Source organism: Microcaecilia unicolor, chromosome 2 (assembly GCF_901765095.1).
Source record: "Microcaecilia unicolor chromosome 2, aMicUni1.1, whole genome shotgun sequence".
Lineage (NCBI taxonomy): Eukaryota > Metazoa > Chordata > Amphibia > Gymnophiona > Siphonopidae > Microcaecilia > Microcaecilia unicolor.
Window position 1 is genome coordinate 645489478 of NC_044032.1, and position 23080 is coordinate 645512557.

General features: G+C 47.3%; 1 protein-coding gene across 3 annotated transcripts; it reads right to left on the reverse strand.

Moving 5' to 3' along the window:
- Positions 1–1431: 1431 nt before the first annotated feature.
- Positions 1432–5963, reverse strand: HASPIN (histone H3 associated protein kinase). Of its 3 annotated transcripts, none has more exons than XM_030191759.1 (2): positions 5094–5963; positions 1432–4823 (listed from the first exon to the last, which is right to left on the reverse strand). In XM_030191759.1, exons 1-2 carry the CDS (start codon positions 5931–5933, stop codon positions 2394–2396), a joined length of 3270 nt encoding a protein of 1089 aa, XP_030047619.1. In that variant the 5' UTR covers positions 5934–5963; the 3' UTR covers positions 1432–2393. The 3 variants fall into 3 exon arrangements, with proteins under 3 accessions (XP_030047619.1, XP_030047621.1, XP_030047618.1); XM_030191761.1 differs by having other exon boundaries at positions 1432–4339; positions 4925–5963; XM_030191758.1 differs by having other exon boundaries at positions 1432–5963.
- Positions 5964–23080: the final 17117 nt, after the last annotated feature.

Sequence of the window (23080 nt, forward strand, 5' to 3'; positions counted from 1 at the left end):
TTACAGTTATATACATGATCACTAATTATCCTCATGTCTCAAATTTGTACATTGGATTATGAACATTTCTTTTCTCTCACGTAATTTGTGGGCATCTGCTCTCTGTAAAGGAGGCAGGTACAATTCCCTGAGAAAGCACAAAAAGATTGCACTACCTCTCGAGCATGTTCAACAGAAACATCTCTATCTGGTTAATGAACCTGCAGTTTCTTCACTGATGGGATGTATCCAATGAGAGAGATGCCAGTTGCCCTGTTATAAGCATATTTACCCCTGGATTCTATATATGGCACAGAGATTTGGACATGGGAGATAAGATATACAAGCATCTTAATTAGCAATCAATGGTAACGATCAATTACTACAGTTAATTGGCAGTAATTGGAATTCAAGCTGCCTGCACCCTATTCTATAACCCCCCCCCCCCCCCCCCACGCGCTCCAGGTTTCAGCTGGCGTAAATATCGGCGTGCAAGTGCAAGAATTGGCTCTAAGTGCTATTCTCTAAATGGTGCTCAACTGGAGCTCAACCGGGAGCGTTGTTTTTAAAATTTTTGGCACCAAAATCTCATGTATAGACTGCCCCCTTCATGTATATACGTATGTCAGTGTTTTCTTCAAAACAGTGACATACATATATACGTTGACATATTCTGTTTCCCCCAAAATGACTGCTTTAAAGGCTGCCATAGCTCTGAATCCTTTTTGGAAAAGATGCTGCTGGAATGAAGGATTGAACATTTCAAAGTGTTTAAACTGCAACCTGCTGCTGAAATGGCAGGATGTCCAGTATCAGTAAGTGAAGAAGGTACAAGCTATTGAAATTGGGAATATGAAAACAAACTTGGATGTATTCTCTTCCATCCAATATATACAATGGCTTATGTTTATACTATTTACATTCACACTTGTGCATGGCGTGATATATGATGATGTGAATATATACACAGAAGTTATTAATGTACCCTGGGGATCAAGAAATTTGGAAGGGATCTCTTTCTTTTTTATCTGGACATGTACACATCAAATCCAGACTCAGTACACACTACAGAAAGGGTATTATTTGGTGCAACCAGTGGCGTACTAAGGGGGGGGGGGAGGGGGCGGTCCGCCCCAGGTGCACGCCACTGGGGGGGGTGCCGCGGCGCTCGCCTGTCAGCTGAGTCCGAGTTCGCTAACTTTGCTCGTTCGTTCGCTGCAGCTCCCTCTGCCCCGGAACAGGTTACTTCCTGTTCCGGGGCAGAGGGAGCTGCAACGAACCAAGTTAGAGAACTCTGACTCAGCCGACAGGCGCATGCTGCGGCACCCCCCCCCCCCCCCAGCGGCGTGCACCCGGGGGGGGGGTGTCATTTCGCCGGGGAGGTGTCATTTCTTAGGGGGAGGGCGCATCGACAATCTGCCCCAGGTGTCATGCAGGCTAGGAACGCCACTGGGTGCAACTATCAGAGAGAGAAACTTCCCTGGTGCCTAAAAACTGACACCTTCTGATGACTTCCAAATAGATGTGGTGGTCAGGCCTGGAAGGAGCCTCTTTTGAAGGAATGGGCCAGAAGAGCAGCCTCTGCCGTGGCAGAGTCAGAAGCCCCACTACTAGAGAATTATGAGTTTTGAATTGTCACCTCTACTGCAGGTCCAGGACCACAAAAGTCACTGCTTCTGTAGCGGGCCTGGAATCAAGAGAGCTGATTCAGCTGGTTTGGAAGGAGTTGCTGTCAACAATGCAGAGAGATTAGAGAGGAAAGAAAAAAACTAAAATGACAAAAGAAATGAAAAAGGACTAACATGAAAAAAAAATACCCTCATTTATGCCAACACAGCCCATTCAAAGTGAACGGGCTGTGTCAGCATTAGTGTGCGGCTTAGTAATCAGGGGTGGGTATATAAATCAAGCTAGAAAAATAATAAAATACAATTAAAAAGTCCAAAAAAATGCAGTTCCAAGGAAAAATACATTTTTACCGTTTCCTAAAAAAATCTAGCTGTCATCAGCTTTCAAAATGTTTTCCCACCCCTCCCAACTATTTTCCGGAAGGCTCAGATTAAGTTGTACATGTAAATCCTCAGGGCTGGAAATTTCCACCTAAAAATCTGGCACACAACTTCTTTGCAGGCATGCTGATATAAGGAAGAGAAATAAAATTTCCTAAAAAGACCCCCCCCCCCCCAAAAAAAAAAAAAAAATTGGCAAAAATTATAGACCAGCAAGCAAGAAACCAAACATATCCCCCCCCCCCCAAAGGAAGAGAGCCTGAAAAATGCATAAAACAAACTCCATATATCCCTCCCAAAAAAGCGTGAAAGAGGTGATGAGCATAATTTTCTGTCCCCGCCCCTAAGATATTGGCTTAGGTCTAAGTTTTGTAAACTTTTCCATCCCTGCTCCTCCTCATTACGCTATCTGAACAGAGAACTTTTCTCAAGTACTTCAGAAGCAGAAACAAACCCAAGTACTTCAGCACGGAACTGAAGTAGCTTCTTGCGAATGCCTTTCATTGCTGAGGTAGTCGGTTTTTTCTGATACCTTATTTCATTTATCAGTTTGCCAGCTAGATAATGAAGCCAAAGTACATTGGAATGCGGACTGTACTCTGACCAGCTGTTTGAGTTCTCTTGCCTCATGGAACGATAGACATCAAACTGATAGTCTCCTTGCCCTTGGAAAAGTGCTTCATCAGCAGCAATGTCACAAAACACTATAAGGCCATCTTTTTCCAGTCGAGACAATGTGTAGTCAATGATACTGGCTTGAACACCATGAGTTGGGATATCAAAACTTAAGCCGTGCAAATGATACTTTAACGTCTTTACATCTGTTCGTTTTACCAAGATATTTCCCCAGTGAAGATCCCGGTGTTCAAAATGCAAGGTCTCTTCTGCCACAGCTAGTGCTACAATCACTTGCTGGAGAATGCTCTTTGCAGAAGCCACAGAAGACAACTTTACTCTCAGACTCTCCAGGTCGTTTCCGCCAAAGTCAAACTCTAGAATGATGAACAACTGATCGCTTTCAAAGAGAGCTGGCCTGTCATTTTCAGAACCTCTGGTTTTGTCATAGGTGTCCCAGGCTTGGAGAAGATGCGGTGGATAGGAACCTTTGACGCAGTGCACGGAGTGCAGTTTTATGAATCCATCTGTGCTGTTTTCACATCCCTCACATAGCAGGCTTAACTCCCGGGAAATGATGATTTCAGGTAGAATTTCGCCAAAGCTCTTCTGGGCTTCTCCATTCACCATGTGTCTGCCCTCAATAGGAACGATCTTGAGGGCCACAAAACTTCCATTGTTAATAGTTTTAAACACCTCCCCAAAGACACCTTCACCTATCTTCTCACATGAGCGCATTTTGTCTGGTGGAATGCACTCTGAAAATGAGATCGCTTTATCTTGCTGGCACTCTTCAAAAACTTTTTCTGCATCAGTGAGAAAAGACTCACAAAGCGACAAATCATTTTCTGGTGTCAAGAGACTCATGGAATGTCCTGGCACGGGATGACATTTGTTCAACTGCTTTCCAAAGGGAGTTTTGATAGTCGAGAGATGTAAAGGTGCTGAAGCCCCAAGGTAGCTTCTTTCAACACTTGTGTCGTCCAAATCTTGCCCTGGTGCTTGAATTTTCACTTTCTTCTTCTTGTGTAAAGACAGGGCACCTCGAATTTGAGTCCAAAATTGTAGACATGCAGAATCCTGGGAAAGATTCTGGAAGGAAGAAGAATTCAATGATGAGGAATTCAGAAGACATACTGACTCACACCTGGATCCCCGAGTATCATTGTTCTCTGTGCTATTATCCAGAATTATTCTCTTTTCATTACGCTTGCCAAGTCTGAGTCCATGGTCTTGGAAAGAACAGTTCTGCTCCTTCGCTCTAACAGCCTTTGCTGCATTCTTTGGATGGGCTCTTGTCCGCTTTCCCCACCTCTTGGAACTGAAGCCACTGATGCACACCTTTCTCCCAGTACCAATGAAATCAGAAGTTAATGTACTTTGACTTCCTTTGATCACAGTTTGTGAGCCTTTATGACCATCAGTTAGCAAAGGGGGAGTCCTAGAATTCACCCTCCTCTTTTGAGGCATATTTGCTCTGTGGGAGCTTCTTTCTGTATTGCACATGTCCAACTTCCTACAGACAGTAGAATTGCTATTTTGATTGTTTGCAGAATGAAGGCAATCAGCTTGGTTCCTAGGCAATTCTTTTTTTGTAGAGGAAAGGGATCCTGATGCATTTGTGCAGAGATGATTTGTCCCCGACAATGTTCTGGAAACCTCGGGGTTTACTTTTGCATTTTTCTTTTCATCCTTTGAACGTAACAACCTTGTTATCACTTGCCCAGAAGGCTGACCTCCACCGGGGCTCAGCACACTATGCAGCCGCACCACAGGTTGGAGATATATTTTCTGACCGTCTATATACAGCACCTTTGAGTCTTTTTGCATAAAGTCTGCAGGATGTCGAAATGGTGATATTCCTTTTATGTCACTCTCACTTAGGTCCAGCGTGTGGGAGAACAGCTCAGCACTCCCGCAGAGGCGCTGGCTGACAGTACTGTTGGTTACTTTTGCATTTTTATTTTCACTCTTTGCAGGTGACAACCTTGTCATCACTTGCCCAGAAGGCTGACCTCCACCGGGGCTCAGCACACACCTATGCAGCTGCACCACAGGTTGGAGATATATTTTCTGACCGTCTATATACAGCACCTTTGAGTCTTTTTGCATAAAGTCTCCAGGATGTCGAAATGGTGATATTCCTTTTATGTCACTCTCACTTAGGTCCAGCGTGCGGGAGAACAGCTCAGCACTCCCGCAGAGGCGCTGGCTGACAGTACTGTTGGTAAGCGATATCACAGCCTGGGGGTTTACTTCTGCATTTTTATTTTCACTCTTTGCAGGTGACAACCTTGTCATCACTTGCCCAGAAGGCTGACCTGGACAGGGGCTCAGCACACACCTATGCAGACGCAGCACAGGTTGGAGATTTATTTCCTGATCGTCTATATGCAGCACTTTCTGCACAAAGTCTGGAGGATGTGGGAATAGTGAAACCACTCCCTCACTCTCATTTAGGTCCAGTGTGTGGGAGAACAGCTCAGCGCTGCCGTTGGTAAAGGGTATGGCAGCCTTTGACTTGGGAAAGCTGCAGCTGGGCGGTGGTAAGTGCTCTGCCTTGTTTTGAGAGGAAGCAGGGGTGGCAGGGTTCACCTTCCAGGATTCACAGAGGGGCTCCATACAAACGCTGCGCAGGATACTTTCCTCCAGCTCCCGGATGATGCTTTTGCCAGAGCCTCCCACCGGTGTGCTCGACAGAAGAGGCAGGTTTTGGAGCAGGGCATCTGGCTGCCGGGGAGAGTAACAGATGGCACAAGCGGCCCCCAGGGGCGTCTTTCTTTTCATGGGCACCAAACGCACTTGCCGAGGCGACCGGGTTTCCAGGTCCCGGCGGGGCGGCGGCCTCCTGCGATCGGTGATGAACTTGCCCAGCTCCGCGGGAGCCGCGAAGGCGACGTCGCCGGGCCCCTCATTCTCCTTGTCCTCTTGCCTCGGCGCCCGTCTGCTCGCTGGGTTCCTCTTCCTGGGCTGCTTCTTCTTCTTCTTGTTGCCCGGTTGGAAGTCGGGGTCGAGCGAGGCCTCGGAGGACGAGCTGAAGAGGTGCCGTTGCCGCGGCCGGAGCTCCTTCCTCCTACCCAGGAGCCAGTGGGGGTCGTCGACCTTTCGGCAGGAGGGTAACGGAGCGGCGGCCTTGCTCCTGGCTTTCGCTTGGAAGTCGGGGTCGAGCGAGGCCTCGGAGGAGGAGGAGAGGGACGAGCTGGCGGAGAAGAGGTGCTGCTGGTAGCGGGGGGACCCGAGCCAGGGCTGCGTCTTCTGGAGCCGCCGGTAAGGCTGTCGCCTGCCGTACGTGCGGATGAAACCGCCGCGCAAAGAGCGCCGGCCGTCCATGGATGGAGAGAGAGAGGGCGCTTCCTTCCGGTTCCCGCGCGCCCGCTGCTGCTGCTCCACTTGCGCAGGAGCGGAAGTGGCGTCACCGGAAGTGAGGCGGGATGCAGAGAGAGAGAGAGAGGGGCAGAGGCAGGCTGAAGGAGGTCAGGTTTGTTTAAGGATAGAAGACGGCGAGTAGGTTAAGATTATAGTCGTTTAAAATATATATATATATATATATATATATATATATATATATATATATATATATATATATATTCCTGTGAGGTGACCTGGTTCAGGGAGGAATTTTGGACAAATATAGTGCAGGAGGAGTAGCCTAAATGAGTTAGTGCAGCGGGGCTTTGATCCTCCTGGCAACCTGGGTTCAATTCCCCACTGCAGCTCCTCGTGACCTTGGGCAAGTCACTTAACCCTCCATTGCCCCAGGTACAAAAGCTTAGATTGTGAGCCCTCTAGGGACAGAGAAAGTACTGCATTTAATGTGTACAGGGTATGTCTAGTAGTGCTATAGAAATGTTTAGTAGTAAATGTCCTTTAGATTGTAAGCTCTGAGCAGGGACTGTCCTTCTATGTTAAATTCTACAGCGCTGTGTAACCCTAGTAGCGCTTTAGAAATGTTAAGTAGTAGTAGTAGAGCTTGGATTGAGTGATCCAGGACCGCAGTTCAGGCCGCCTGGGTTACAGCACCATTTCGGCCGCAGTAGTGTCCAAACAGTTCTGGTTGCCATATTTTCTTGGCAGGATAAAACAAAAAATGCAGATGATGGAAGTGTGTCCAGTTTTTATTCACCACAACAATAAAAGCATGTGTTTGAAAGCCCAACATGGGCCATGTTTCGTCCTAACAAGGGCTGCGTCACAGGCTTTATACTCAGAGTCTTTGGCTTGTAGGCAGCAATGAGCGAGAGATTGCTTCCACCAACCACAGCCCTGTTAGGACGAAACATGGCCATGTCAGGCTTTTAGACAAGTATTTTTATGTGGTTAATAAAAACTGGACTTCTTATATGCTCTTCCATTATCTGCTTCCATTTTTTGCGATCCAGTCTGGATTTGACAGATCACTTGCCCGCTTGTTTGTTGTTATAGATATTAAAATGATTGGTGGTGGCAGTGCTTGCCTGGAAATTGCGTTTGTGGTTAGAAGTTGAGGGGGAAGGCAGCAGTGGCCTGATGGCTCAGCGGCAGGGACAGGCTTTCGATTCCTGGCTGAGGAATAACAGGACTGAGTTAGGGGTCCGACGAGGGGAGGCATGAAGGCTGTTGATACTAGATCCTAGCCCCTATCTTAAGCTGGAAGCTTTCGAGGACTAGGGGAAACGCAATGAAGCTACTAATATTAAATATTAAAACAAATTGGACAAAATATTTCTTAACCCAGTGGGATATGATTTATATCTACAAAATTCTGAGTGGTGTGGAGCGGGTGGAGGTGAATCGATTTTTCACTCATTCAAAAAGTACAAAGGCCAGGGGACATTCAGTGAAATTGCATGGAAATACTTTTTTACTCAAAGAATAGTTAAGCTGTGGAACTTGTTGCCAGGAAGTATTTTTTCACAGATAGAGTAGTGGATGCTTGGATTGCCCTCCCGCGGGAGGTGGTGGAAATGAAAACGGTAACGGAATTCAAAAATGCTTGGGATAAGCATAAAGAAATCCTGTGCCGAAGGAATGGATCCTCAGGAACTTAGTCAAGATCGGGAGGCGGGGCTGGTGGTTGGGAGGCGGGGATAGTGCTGGGCAGACTTGTACAGTCTGTGCCAGAGCCGGTGGTTGGGAGACAGGGCTGGTGGTTGGGAGGCGAGGATAGTGCTGGGCAGACTTATACAATCTGTGCCAGAGCCGGTGATTGGGAGGCGGGGATAGTGCTGGGCAGACTTATATGGTCTGTGCCCTGAGAAGCACAGGTACAAATCAAAGTAGGGTATACACAGAAAGTAGCAAATATGAGTTATCTTGTTGGGCAGACTGGATGGACCGTGCAGGTCTTTGTCTGCCGTCATCTACTATGTAGAAGATGTGGTAATGGCGGTTAGCATATCTGGGTTTAAAAAAGATTTGGACAAGCTCCTGGAGAAAAGTCCATAGTCTGTTATTGAGATGAACATGAGGAAACCACTGCTTGCTCTGTGATTGGTAGCATGGAATGTTGCCGCTATTTGGGTTTCTGCCAGGTACTTGTGACCTGGAGTGGCCACTTCTGGAAGCAGAACACTGGGCTAGATGGACCATTGGTCTGACCTAGTGTGGCTATTCTTATGTAATTAAACTCTGGAATTTGTTGCCAGAGAATGTGATAAAAGCAGTTAGCTTAGTAGCATTTAAAAAGGCTTGGATAATTTTCTAAAAGAAATGTACATAAGCCATTATTAAGATTGACTTGGGAAAATCCACTGCTGATTTCTAGGTAATCGGCATAAAACCTGTTTAACTCTCTTCGGATCTTGCCAGGTACTTGTGACCTGAATTGGCTGCTGCTGGAAACAGGATACTGGGAATGATGGACCTTTGAATGTTCCAGTATGGCAACACTTATGTTCTAAAAGAATAGGAAACTTGACCAACCCTTCTGAATATCGAAAGAAATTCTAACCAAGATTAAAGGACTCTTTCTTCTGGGATGTCTTCGTGGTATCTGCATGTGTGTACTAGATCTTGGAACTTATTATAGGAGGGAATTTGGCCACCCCTCTCCCCAGGATTCCTGATCAAATTCTGACCAAGACTTAAAGGCTTTGTTTTCTGTGATGCCTTTCATGGTACCTGAATAAATGCGAAAAGATGAAAAAGCTCAACTCCTGATGGATCCTCATGTTTTCCTTGCAATTTCCCGAAAATTTGGTGTAGATGGGACATTAAATTTTATTAGGAGAATGCACACAGACACGTTGATATCATACATAAGCAGAAAGAGAGAAAGTCTTATGAAAGCGCAGTCGTTAGTTGTGTATGGAGGCAGAAGTTCAAATTAAGGTCCCCAAAGCAAAATCTCAGAAACAGCCCCCACGACAAGGAGGATCCATCTCAGAAAAGGAACTGACGTTATAAAAAAAAAGAAAAGAAAAGGAACTGACTATAAGTGGGATTTAAACCACTTGAAAAACGCAGTGGGTGGGTGGGTGGGTGGGGGGGGGGGGGGGGGGGGGGGGGGGTTGTAGTGGCCAGCACATGAGGAAAGAAAGCCCCTTAACGTAGTTGGGTACAGCACATGTTTGGCTATTCCTAGAGGGCTCACGATACAATATAAGGGAGTTATGATGTGCTGTGTGCTTGAGTCCTTTATGTGAAGTTCACTGCAGTGTCTCCTAGGCTGCCCCATTGCTCTGCTGGGATGTCTGTGTGGCCAGTTCTAGTGACACTGCTGGCCCCCAGGCATCCCAGTGGTTTGCTTTTGAGCATTTTTCCCTTGGATGTTTTTTTGTTTGAAAATGGCTCTTAAAGAAAGACGCAGTGAGCACAAAACCATCTAAAATAGAGTGATTTTCAAACCAAAAAGCTAGACATTTTTTGTGGTTTTGAAAATGTACCACAGAAAGGCAATGCATCAAGAATTTACTAAACTTAGAATTAAAATATCTGCGTAAGAGTACAGTTCTAATTTCTGGAGACTCACATGCAAAGTACTTATGTAGATGTTGAATATAATAGATGCAAGATGAGAACCCTGTGGCACTCCACAGGGTGGTTTTCAAGCAGATGATTTCTCATTTTAACTCTATAGAGCCCATAGTGCCAGTAATACCAAATTTGCTAAATGCAATCAATAAAAGAGTGTGATTCATGTATCAGATGCTGCTGTCAAACCAAACTGAAGAACTGCTTCAATGTGTCTGGACAAAAATCTTTTAACATTTTGAAATTAACATTAAAAGTAAAGATTCTCTATTCTGCATAGTTTGGAAACCATGCTGAGAATAATGTGGACAATCCGTTTCCGTAAGGTAATTATCGGTTGCTTCCATGGGTTTAGTCAACAGTGGAATGCTAGCAGTTGGCCTATAATTTGATGGCATAGAAAAATCTGCATCTACTTTCTTAGAAATCAGGGCCAATACGATATTACCCATGGCTTCAGAGAAATTTCCAACCTCAAGTCATTTCCCAGTATATTCTGAACACCACACAGTTACTGAAGATGGAGAATTAGGGAATAAGTATCAGGACAGACGTCTAAAGAGCAACACATGCCTGAGAATTTATTTGGTAGAGTATCGATCTGTTTCAGTTTAAGCAGTTTATTGACATTTTTTTAATGTCCTAGCGAACCAGCATGGCAGCCACAATACTTTACGCAGAGAACAGGGACACAGGGACCGGCTGGATTTCTCTGAGTAAATCTGGGTTGGGAGACAACACTAGTTCCTGAGATTGAAGACTCGTTTACTTATCTTAGGGCCCAATACACAAAACTTACCAGGCTGGCAACATTCCCTTTAGACTGGTTGCAACTGGTCTACAGCAAATGTTATTTAACCAGTAATGCACAAAGGGGTTTGCTATGGCTCTAAGGTGTGCCATTAGCAGCCACCAAGAACCCTATGCAAATGTAATACAATGAGCTCATTAGTATTATAATGAGCATTCCGTGTGATGCACAGCTCCAGAGCGCCTAGCTTTAACGAGCTAGATTTTACAGCAGCTCTGGAGCTGTAGGAGAGGAGGGAAACAGAAACAGGCAGCTGCAAAGGCTGCCTGTTTGTGCCCCCTACCTCTCCCCTCCTGACCCCACCATTGCTGAAAAAAAAAACATCCATAGTGGTCTGGTGGACCCCTTCTCAAGCCCCCTTCCCTCCCCATGCTATACCTTAAAAAGTTGAAAGCAGGAGGGAGGAGGTGATGCTCCTGCCTCCAATTTTTCAAGATATGGTATGGAGAGGGGAGGGGAGGGCTCGAGAAGGGGTCCACTGGACCACCAGGGTTTTTTGTTCACATGCATTTGACAACTTCAAATTGTAAATGCACAGAAGGGGATTTGTGCATCTCATTTGTATGCGATCCCCTTTGTGCATTGGTCCCTGTTGCCCCTTAGTGGCAATTGTTAACAACCTTATTTAACAAATAAACTTGTTTTACTTAGTATATGTGGAGGGGCATTTTTGATCGGGGACGCCCATCTCTGAGGGCGGCGTCAACCGTATTTTCAAAACGAGATGGCTGGCCATCTTTCGTTTCGATAATACGGTTGGGGCCGCCCAAATGTCAGAGATGGCCGGGTTTGAGATGGTGAGATGGCCAGCCTCGGTTTTCGCCCTTAATGGAAACCGAGGCCGGCCATCTCAAACCCGGCCAAATCCAAGGCATTTGGTCGTGGGCGGGGCCAGCATTTGTAGTGCACTGGTCCCCCTCACATGCCAGGACACCAACCGGGCACCCTAGGGGGCACTGCAGTGGACTTCAAAAATTGCTCCCAGATGCATACCTCCCTTACCTTGGGTGCTGAGCCCCCCAACCCCCCCCCCCCCACACACACACACCCATTTCCCACAACTATACACCACTACCATAGCCCTAAGGGGTGAAGGGGGGCACCTACATGTGGGCACAGTGGGTCTTGGGTGGGTTTTGAAGGGCTCCCATTTTCCACCACAAGTGTAACAGGTAGGGGGGGGGGGTGGGCCTGGATCCGCCTGCCTGAAATCCACTGCACCCACTAAAACTGCTCCAGGGACCTGTATACTGCTGCGATGGACCTGAGTATGACATTTGAGGCTGGCATAGAGGCTGGTGTTTGGGCCTATTGGTGCTGGGTCTCGGAACCAAAACTCAGCGCCTCAACCCCACAAATTCCCCAACTGATTACTTAGACCCTCCGGCTTGATAAGTACCAAAAACAACTATACAAGAGAAGCTTCTCACGTTACCAAAGTTTTATTCTAATCCAAGAACATGAAAAATAAGAAACATTAAAAATTAGGAGCAGCACATAAGAAACAGGCTATTGAGGAAACATAAAAAGGGAGGAGACATGGAAAATGGTCGCATATTCCTTAATCTATTGAGATAGACTGAGGAAGATTTTCATTATATAGGCTGTAGTACAAAGAACTGGTTCTCAGGAGCACATCATATGTCATGCAGGATATGCCATTTGTTTCTTACAATTGCTCGCATAAAAATATATATTGCATTTCCTTAAAAGTTACATCTCCATCCTCCATAAAAGCAATCTGTATCTCACTTCAAAGGACTCAGTTCCCAGGACCCCCCTGCAATAGCATTTTTTTATCCAGTCCTGACTGCAGGATTTCTGTCCCTTCTCCTCTGTCAGCCCTGCCCTCTTGTCACCTGGAACTTTGCTTTGATCTGCATCCTAAATGTCTCTCAAAGGCTAATAAACAAACTCATGTAAACAGCTCATTGTCTTTCAATTGTCTGCCAGAGGAAGGTAGGGAGGGGTGAGAGGCATTTGCTTGCAACCTGGCCTTGCTCAATACCATTCTAATTTACAAGAAAAAAGAGAAATTTCCACTTCTCATCTGTATATTAATTCTTAGATATTGGATATTTAGCAGTACTAAAACTGCTTGGTCTAGGCCTTCATATGTACAGTGGTGGAAATAAGTATTTGATCCCTTGCTGATTTTGTAAGTTTGCCCACTGACAAAGACATGAGCAGCCCATAATTGAAGGGTAGGTTATTGGTAACAGTGAGAGATAGCACATCACAAATTAAATCCGGAAAATCACATTGTGGAAAGTATATGAATTTATTTGCATTCTGCAGAGGGAAATAAGTATTTGATCCCCCACCAACCAGTAAGAGATCTGGCCCCTACAGACCAGGTAGATGCTCCAAATCAACTCGTTACCTGCATGACAGACAGCTGTCGGCAATGGTCACCTGTATGAAAGACACCTGTCCACAGACTCAGTGAATCAGTCAGACTCTAACCTCTACAAAATGGCCAAGAGCAAGGAGCTGTCTAAGGATGTCAGGGACAAGATCATACACCTGCACAAGGCTGGAATGGGCTACAAAACCATCAGTAAGACGCTGGGTGAGAAGGAGACAACTGTTGGTGCCATAGTAAGAAAATGGAAGAAGTACAAAATGACTGTCAATCGACAAAGATCTGGGGCTCCACGCAAAATCTCACCTCGTGGGGTATCCTTGATCATGAGGAAGGTTAGAAATCAGCCTACAACTACAAGGGGGGAACTTGTCAATGATCTCAAGGCAGCTGGGACCACTGTCACCACGAAAACCATTGGTAACACATTACGACATAACGGATTGCAATCCTGCAGTGCCCGCAAGGTCCCCCTGCTCCGGAAGGCACATGTGACGGCCCGTCTGAAGTTTGCCAGTGAACACCTGGATGATGCCGAGAGTGATTGGGAGAAGGTGCTGTGGTCAGATGAGACAAAAATTGAGTTCTTTGGCATGAACTCAACTCGCCGTGTTTGGAGGAAGAGAAATGCTGCCTATGACCCAAAGAACACCGTCCCCACTGTCAAGCATGGAGGTGGAAATGTTATGTTTTGGGGGTGTTTCTCTGCTAAGGGCACAGGACTACTTCACCGCATCAATGGGAGAATGGATGGGGCCATGTACCGTACAATTCTGAGTGACAACCTCCTTCCCTCCGCTAGGGCCTTAAAAATGGGTCGTGGCTGGGTCTTCCAGCACGACAATGACCCAAAACATACAGCCAAGGCAACAAAGGAGTGGCTCAGGAAGAAGCACATTAGGGTCATGGAGTGGCCTAGCCAGTCACCAGACCTTAATCCCATTGAAAACTTATGGAGGGAGCTGAAGGTGCGAGTTGCCAAGCGACTGCCCAGAACTCTTAATGATTTAGAGATGATCTGCAAAGAGGAGTGGACCAAAATTCCTCCTGACATGTGTGCAAACCTCATCATCAACTACAGAAGACGTCTGACCGCTGTGCTTGCCAACAAGGGTTTTGCCACCAAGTATTAGGTCTTGTTTGCCAGAGGGATTAAATACTTATTTCCCTCTGCAGAATGCAAATAAATTCATATACTTTCCACAATGTGATTTTCCGGATTTAATTTGTGATGTGCTATCTCTCACTGTTACCAATAACCTACCCTTCAATTATGGGCTGCTCATGTCTTTGTCAGTGGGCAAACTTACAAAATCAGCAAGGGATCAAATACTTATTTCCACCACTGTACCTCCATCAACACTGGCAAAAAAAGTTTTTAAAGTTGTTTTTTTAAGGGTGGGAGGGGGTTATTGACCACTGGGGGAGTCAGGGGAGGTGATCCCCGATTCCCTCTAGTGGTCATCTGGTCAGTTCAGGCACTTTTTTGGGACTTGGACCTGAAACAAAAGGGACCAAATAAAGTGGACCAAATTCTCGCCAGGGACCACCACCTTTTTTCCATTATTGGCTGAGGGCGCCCATCTCTTAAGCACGCCCCTGTCCCGCCTTCGCTACCCTTCTGACAGGCCCCCCCCCCCCCCCCGGGAACTTTGGCCGGCTCTGCGACGGAAAGCAGTTGGAGCCGGCCAAAATCGGCTTTCCATTATACCGGTTTCGCCAGCTTCAGGAGATGGCCGGCCATCTCCCGTTTTGTGTCGGAAGATGACCGGCGATCTCTTTCGAAAATTAAGCTGAATAATTTCCCCCTGGTACAGCAGTAGTAGAATTCATTAAGAATGGATTTTCTGGATATCACAATTTCAACACTTGGAGCACAGGGAATAACAACCTTAGCAAAATGTAAATGAGGAATAAATAAATAAATAAATACTGCTAGGCAGAGTGACTGCTGTGTTTTGGAGAAAGGACTAGGCAACTGTGTCTTTAAGAGGAGATAGAGTTTATTTGTGCAATGTTTGAAGTTGTGGCATGTGCAGGGTTTAGGACTTTCACCTGCATGAGCCTGGTAGAATGAGTGATGTCATCAGAAAAGTTCAGTTGTAGGAGAGACAGAGGCAAGTGCAGCTGCAGTCTGAGTTTTAGGTTAATTTTAAGAGGAAAAATGGTTATAGGTCTCTAATGTCAGGATTTTTAGTAGTCTGGGAGACTAAGAGGCATATTTTCAAAGCACTTAGCCGTCCAAAGTTCCATGGAACTTTGGAAGGCTAAGTGCTTTGAAAATATGCCTGTTTGGGTATTGTTCTAGTGAGAAAGTGGAAAGAAAACTTCTGTTTGTAGTGAGTGAGAAAAACGTTGTGAACTAGAAATTTATTTCAGTTGATGTCAGAGCTCTGAAAAGAGTTTGAAGAGCTTGGGATTTCAGAGAAACAATATGCTCCTGAAGGATATGACAGGGGATTATTAAAGAAAGTCATTAATTTCATGATTTCATTTTTAAAAGAAGCTGGTGTTTTGAGAGGCTGGTTTTAGAGAAAAGAGAGCCTTTTAAAGACCTGATTCAGGGAAGAGTCACTTTAGGGAAAACTGTTAAAAAAAAAAAAGTGATTTCTGATAACTTTCCTGAGTTTCTTGGGAGAAAGGGAAAAGCAGAGCTGAAAAAGCAGTTTAGGATGCCCAGTGCTGCATTGAAGCTGAAGTGACCTAAAGCTTGAGGCAGCTTTAGAATGTTGGGGTCTGCAGTGCTGGAAGCAGCATAGAGCCTGCAGTGCTGCACTGAAACTAAAGAGGCATCTTGGAAGCTGAGCAGTGCTGGAAGCAGCATAGAGCCTGCAGTGCTGCACTGAAACTAAAGAGGCAGCTTGGAAGCTGAGCAGTGCTGGAAGCCGCATAGAGCCTGCAGTGTTGCACTGAAACTAAAGAGGCAGCTTGGAAGCTGAGCAGTGCTGGAAGCAGCATAGAGCCTGCAGTGCTGCACTGAAACTAAAGAGGCATCTTGGAAGCTGAGCAGTGTTGCACTGAAACTAAAGAGGCATCTTGGAAGCTGAGCAGTGTTGGAAGCAGCTTAGAGCCTGCAGTGCTGCACTGAAACTAAAGAGGCATCTTGGAAGCTGAGCAGTGTTGGAAGCCGCATAGAGCCTGCAGTGCTGCACTGAAACTAAAGAGGCAGCTTGGAAGCTGAGCAGTGCTGGAAGCCGCATAGAGGCTGCAGTGTTGCACTGAAACTAAAGAGGCAGCTTGGAAGCTGAGCAGTGCTGGAAGCCGCATAGAGGCTGCAGTGTTGCACTGAAACTAAAGAGGCAGCTTGGAAGCTGAGCAGTGCTGGAAGCAGCATAGAGCCTGCAGTGCTGCACTGAAACTAAAGAGGCATCTTGGAAGCTGAGCAGTGTTGGAAGCAGCTTAGAGCCTGCAGTGTTGCACTGAAACTAAAGAGGCAGCTTGGAAGCTGAGCAGTGCTGGAAGCAGCTTAGAGCCTGCAGGGCTGCACTGAAACTAAAGAGGCATCTTGGAAGCTGAGCAGTGCTGGAAGCAGCATAGAGCCTGCAGTGCTGCACTGAAACTAAAGAGGCAGCTTGGAAGCTGAGCAGTGATGGAAGCCGCATAGAGCCTGCAGTGTTGCACTGAAACTAAAGAGACAGCTTGGAAGCTGAGCAGTGTTGGAAGCAGCTTAGAGCCTGCAGTGCTGCACTGAAACTAAAGAGGCAGCTTGGAAGCTGAACAGTGCTGGAAGCAGCATAGAGCCTGCAGTGCTGCACTGAAACTAAAGAGGCGGCTTGGAAGCTGAGCAGTGCTGGAAGCAGCTTAGAGCCTGCAGTGCTGCACTGAAACTAAAGAGGCAGCTTGGAAGCTGAGCAGTGCTGGAAGCAGCATAGAGCCTGCAGTGCTGCACTGAAACTAAAGAGGCAGCTTGGAAGCTGAGCAGTGCTGGAAGCAGCATAGAGCCTGCAGTGCTGCACTGAAACTAAAGAGGCAGCTTGGAAGCTGAGCAGTGCTGGAAGCAGCATAGAGCCTGCAGTGCTGCACTGAAACTAAAGAGGCATCTTGGAAGCTGAGCAGTGCTGGAAGCAACATAGAGCCTGCAGTTCTGCACTGAAACTAAAGAGGCATCTTGGAAGCTGAGCAGTGCTGGAAGCAGCTTAGAGCCTGCAGGGCTGCACTGAAACTAAAGAGGCAGCTTGGAAGCTGAGCAGTGCTGGAAGCAGCATAGAGCCTGCAGTGCTGCACTGAAACTAAAGAGGCATCTTGGAAGCTGAGCAGTGCTGGAAGCAGCATAGAGCCTGCAGTGCTGCACTGAAACTAAAGAGGCAGCTTGGAAGCTGAGCAGTGCTGGAAGCAGCATAGAGCCTGCTGTGCTGCACTGAAACTAAAGAGGCATCTTGGAAGCTGAGCAGTGCTGGAATCAGCATAGAGCCTGCAGTGCTGCACTGAAACTAAAGAGGCAGCTTGGAAGCTGAGCAGTGCTGGAAGCAGCATAGAGCCTGCAGTGCTGCACTGAAACTAAAGAGGCAGCTTGGAAGCTGAGCAGTGCTGGAAGCAGCATAGAGCCTGCAGTGTTGCACTGAAACTAAAGAGGCAGCTTGGAAGCTGAGCAGTGCTGGAAGCCGCATAGAGCCTGCAGTGTTGCACTGAAACTAAAGAGGCATCTTGGAAGCTGAGCAGTGCTGGAAGCCGCATAGAGCCTGCAGTGCTGCACTGAAACTAAAGAGGCAGCTTGGAAGCTGAGCAGTGCTGGAAGCAGCATAGAGCCTGCAGTGCTGCACTGAAACTAAAGAGGCAGCTTGGAAGCTGAGCAGTGATGGAAGCCGCATAGAGCCTGCAGTGTTGCACTGAAACTAAAGAGACAGCTTGGAAGCTGAGCAGTGTTGGAAGCAGCTTAGAGCCTGCAGTGCTGCACTGAAACTAAAGAGGCATCTTGGAAGCTGAGCAGTGCTGGAAGCAGCATAGAGCCTGCAGTGCTGCACTGAAACTAAAGAGGCAGCTTGGAAGCTGAGCAGTGATGGAAGCCGCATAGAGCCTGCAGTGTTGCACTGAAACTAAAGAGACAGCTTGGAAGCTGAGCAGTGTTGGAAGCAGCTTAGAGCCTGCAGTGCTGCACTGAAACTAAAGAGGCAGCTTGGAAGCTGAACAGTGCTGGAAGCAGCATAGAGCCTGCAGTGCTGCACTGAAACTAAAGAGGCGGCTTGGAAGCTGAGCAGTGCTGGAAGCAGCTTAGAGCCTGCAGTGCTGCACTGAAACTAAAGAGGCAGCTTGGAAGCTGAGCAGTGCTGGAAGCAGCATAGAGCCTGCAGTGCTGCACTGAAACTAAAGAGGCAGCTTGGAAGCTGAGCAGTGCTGGAAGCAGCATAGAGCCTGCAGTGCTGCACTGAAACTAAAGAGGCAGCTTGGAAGCTGAGCAGTGCTGGAAGCAGCATAGAGCCTGCAGTGCTGCACTGAAACTAAAGAGGCATCTTGGAAGCTGAGCAGTGCTGGAAGCAACATAGAGCCTGCAGTTCTGCACTGAAACTAAAGAGGCATCTTGGAAGCTGAGCAGTGCTGGAAGCAGCTTAGAGCCTGCAGGGCTGCACTGAAACTAAAGAGGCAGCTTGGAAGCTGAGCAGTGCTGGAAGCAGCATAGAGCCTGCAGTGCTGCACTGAAACTAAAGAGGCATCTTGGAAGCTGAGCAGTGCTGGAAGCAGCATAGAGCCTGCAGTGCTGCACTGAAACTAAAGAGGCAGCTTGGAAGCTGAGCAGTGCTGGAAGCAGCATAGAGCCTGCTGTGCTGCACTGAAACTAAAGAGGCATCTTGGAAGCTGAGCAGTGCTGGAATCAGCATAGAGCCTGCAGTGCTGCACTGAAACTAAAGAGGCAGCTTGGAAGCTGAGCAGTGCTGGAAGCAGCATAGAGCCTGCAGTGCTGCACTGAAACTAAAGAGGCAGCTTGGAAGCTGAGCAGTGCTGGAAGCAGCATAGAGCCTGCAGTGTTGCACTGAAACTAAAGAGGCAGCTTGGAAGCTGAGCAGTGCTGGAAGCCGCATAGAGCCTGCAGTGTTGCACTGAAACTAAAGAGGCATCTTGGAAGCTGAGCAGTGCTGGAAGCCGCATAGAGCCTGCAGTGCTGCACTGAAACTAAAGAGGCAGCTTGGAAGCTGAGCAGTGCTGGAAGCAGCATAGAGCCTGCAGTGCTGCACTGAAACTAAAGAGGCGGCTTGGAAGCTGCTTAGATTCTGACAAAACTTGAACCTTGCTATTTAGTAGAATTTATGGTTTCTTTAGTGAGAAAGGTTTGTGTGCTGCATTGTTGTGTGGAGCATTGTTGAGAGTGAACTGTTTAATGTGCATTAAAAAATGTTATGGGATTTTTGGGATATTAGCACAGGGACAAATAATTGTATTTTGTTTTCAGAATTAGTTAGTATACACGGCTTTTCTGCGAAAGAAGACACTGATTCAGCTGCACGCACAGGGAGTCAGGGTCTTCCTTCTTTGATTTCTTTGAGAAGGGTAGTAGGTTCTGAAGACACCCTAAAGGTTCAAGGAGGGGATCCAGAGACCGAACCAGCTGCTGTGAACCTAAGGTACCCACCGCAAGAAAGCGCCAGAGCCGGTGAAGTTGTTTTTAATAATTTTTTTTTGGTGTGCACACTCAGTTTTCTTTTTAAATGCAAACGTCAGTATTGGTGGCATTTTTACGGGCAGAGTAATACTCAAGTGAAAAGCTGTAGTAGCACATTTCTGCCAGGAGCACAAAGGCTGCTTAAGCCTAGTTGATTAAAGACCCTCGTTGAAGTATAGTTGTTTAAGGGTCTGAAACCGTTTAGTAATTCACCAAACTGAATCCTAGAAAAGGATTAAAAGACTAGTTTATAAATTACTTACCTGAAAATTAGGATGTTAGAATAATTTATGTTAGCTTTTTAAATAAACGTTAATGTTCAGAAGGAATGGATCCTAAGGAGCTTAGCCAAGATTGGGTGGCAGAGCCGGTGGCGGGAGGCAGGGATGGTGCTGGGCAGACTTATACGGTCTGTGCCAGAGCCGGTGGTGGGAGGCGAGGCTGGTGGTTGGGAGGCGGGGATAGTTCTGGGCAGACTTATACGGTCTATGCCAGATCCGGTGGTGGGAGGCGGGACTGGTGGTTGGGAGGCGGAGATAGTGCTGGGCAGACTTATACAGTCTGTGCCAGAGCCGGTGGTGGGAGGCGGGACGGTGGTTGGGAGGCGGGGATAGTGCTGGGCAGACTTACACGGTCTGTGCCCTGAAAAGGACAGGTACAAATCAAGGTAAGGTATACACAAAAAGTAGCACACATGAGTTTATCTTGTTGGGCAGACTGGATGGACCGTGCAGGTCTTTTTCTGCCGTCATCTACTATGTTACTATGTAACATTTACCTTAATTTGACAAAGGCTGTGGTAGAGTTTTTTTTTTTTTTTTTGCTGGAAAAACACTGACATTTTCAGGGCTTGTTCCTTCAAGTACACATTAAATGACATCATAGTGGGGGTCTACAGAAAGAAGGGCTTCTGTTTTTTTCGATCATGCATGGAAGTTTTGGAGAAGGGAGGGTGCACTAAGAAAGCAGGCAGTTTAGCTGCTAGATTGACTAAAATGCCTGCAAATTCAGATGTGAAACACTGAGCTGTGGTTCACCCTTTTCTAGTTGGTCAGGAATTTTGACCACAGAATTGGCAACAAGTTTCCAGATGGTGGTGTGTCAGACAGTTTGATGGAACTGGAGCCCCTAGGGAAGGAACAAAAACAAAAGAAAAGGTAGGCAGAGGTAGTTATGGACCAAGGTTACAGAGCATGCCGTGTGCCTTTAGCTGAGTTACGGATTGAGGTTTCCTGGTAAAACATGACATGCCAGAAAGCTGTAGCAACTTCTGTGGTCACTGTAAGCCTTGTTCTTTCCCACTGTGTTTACATTGTTAAATAAGGAAGATGCTGGGAGTTGGTTCACTTTTAATTTGGGAAAGGAAATAACTTGAGGCTCAGAAGTATCCTCTTACTTCGCAGGCTTCCAGCTCAACCAGAACCAGGGCAGTAATTTTGAGTTTGTTCTTGCCCCATTTGTTAACACTTCTTACCCTTGATGTGCTTGGACCTTTGGCCAGAGGTAATGCACTAGTCCCTCCCCCGTATCCCCACTGTCATAGGCTCCAAATCTGGCCACTAGATTTATTTTATTTATTTATTAGGATTTATTTACTGCCTTTTTGAAAGAATTTACTCAAGGTGGTGTACAGTAAGAATAGATCAAACATGAGCAATAGGCAATTACAGCAGTAACATAGTATCATAGTAACATAGTAGATGACGCCAGAAAAAGACCTGCATGGTCCATCCAGTCTGCCCAAAAAGATAAACTCATATGTGTATACCTTACCTTGATTTGTACCTGCCTTTTTCAGGGCACAGACTGTACAAGTCTGCCCAGCAGTATTTCCCGCCTCCCAACCACCAGTCCCGCCTCCCATCACCGGCTCTGGCACAGACCGTATAAGTCTGCCCTCCACTATCCCTGCCCCCCAACCACCAGCCCCGCCTCCCACCACCGGCTCTGGCACAGACCGTATAAGTCTGCCCAGCACTATCCCCGCCTCCCAACCACCAGCCCCGCCTCCCACCACCGGCTCTGGCACAGACCGTATAAGTCTGCCCAGCACTATTCCTGCCTCCCAACCACCAGCCCTGCCTCCCACATATTCAAGTAACAATACAAAATATGGCATGGTATACTACTTGCAATGACAACACATGTCACTCTCAAGCTGTGATACCTTTTTCTTCTGCAGTATCCAATCCCAGATGACTTAGGGAGCAGTTGAGTATCTTAGGCCCTGCTGCTCAAAAGCAAATGTAGACACTAGAGGCCATTAGTCCTGGACTAGCATCCGCAATTGCTAGCACCAAATGCTCAGAGCCGGCAAGCTCGTGAAGCAATGAGCATACAAGAGCATGGAGATGCATGCAAAAGAGCTCCTCCCCTATTCCTCCCCACTGCGCAGCAGGCAGCATGCCAAACAAGGGCGCTCCTGCTGCAGCAAACCCTATGCCAGCTTGGAGCTGGCATTAGGGTTCGGCCGAGGAGTGGGGAGGGGGATGACCTCTGCCCTGGTGGTCCAGTGGACCCCAGGACCCCCCCAGTGGATAAGGCCCTGGTAGTCTGGTGGACCCCCTACCCCCCCAATGAATAAGGCCCTGGTGGACCCCAGGAACCCCACCCCCAGTGGGAAGGCTCTGGTGGTCCAGTGGACTCCTGAACCCCCTCCACAAATTCTAAACCCTAGTGGTCCAGTGGGACTCCTGTGAAGGACTGCCCTCAAGACACCCCCCGATGGCCAAGTGGTGACCCCCCTGAACTCCCTCATACCTTGAAGAGAGGAGGGTCTCAAAATGGTGGAACCCAGCCCTGCCCAGGGCATCCTAGGATGCAATGGGTGGGATTAGCTACCATATAAGGGAGACTTCACTGGAGTACCAGGGCTGACAGTGACAGCTGGCATCCTGGATTTTTAATGTACAACTTTTCAGTGCATGCACCAGGCACCATCCTCCCCTTAACGCCCCCAAAATTCCCTTATGCTCAACACTATGACTGCGCTTAAATTTGCATATCATATGTTGGGTTTTAAATGTTGCGTTTCCTACTCGGGCCTTTTGGGATCTTGAGCAAGTCATGTTATCTCTGGTATCCTCAGATGCTCAATTATGCCCTGATGATAATTTCCTCCGCGCTGTTCCAAACTGTGCTGTAAAAATACCGCTGGAAGAGCGTGGGGAAAGAACTCCCTAATGATCAACGCTAATACCATTCAAATTTAGGTGTGTTGTTAGTGTTGATCATTAGGGACTTTGAGAAGATTTTGCCTGGGCAGGCCCTCGAGCCCAGGCACAGTCCTCCTGCAAAAGAGGTTTGATAGGTCCGGGTTTTTCTCCTGCAAGAGGAAAGCCCGGACCTGTCAAACCTGGAGGTGTGATGGACCTCCAGTCTTCCAAAGATGTAACTCTTCCTGAAAAAAAAAATAAAAACTCTGGTGGTCCACTTGAACTCTTGGGCAGGACCCCGACCTCCCACCACTCACGAAGGCTAGCCCTGGTGGTCTAGCAGTGGCACCCATCCCCTACCTCAAAGAAGGAGTAGGGACTAGGACTGACTTATATGGTATTTAAGCCCCACCCAATTCATCCCAGGATAATGCAGGGCAGGGCGCTGCCATTTTGAGGAGGCGCCCGGCAGGAGGAGGGAAGGACTCCTAGTTCCTCCTCTGAAGTAGGAGGGGCTTGGGGGGCCACCACTAGACCACCAGGGCTAGCCTTCAGGGGTGGAGGGAGATCAGGGTGCAGCCCAAGGGTCTCACTGGACCACAA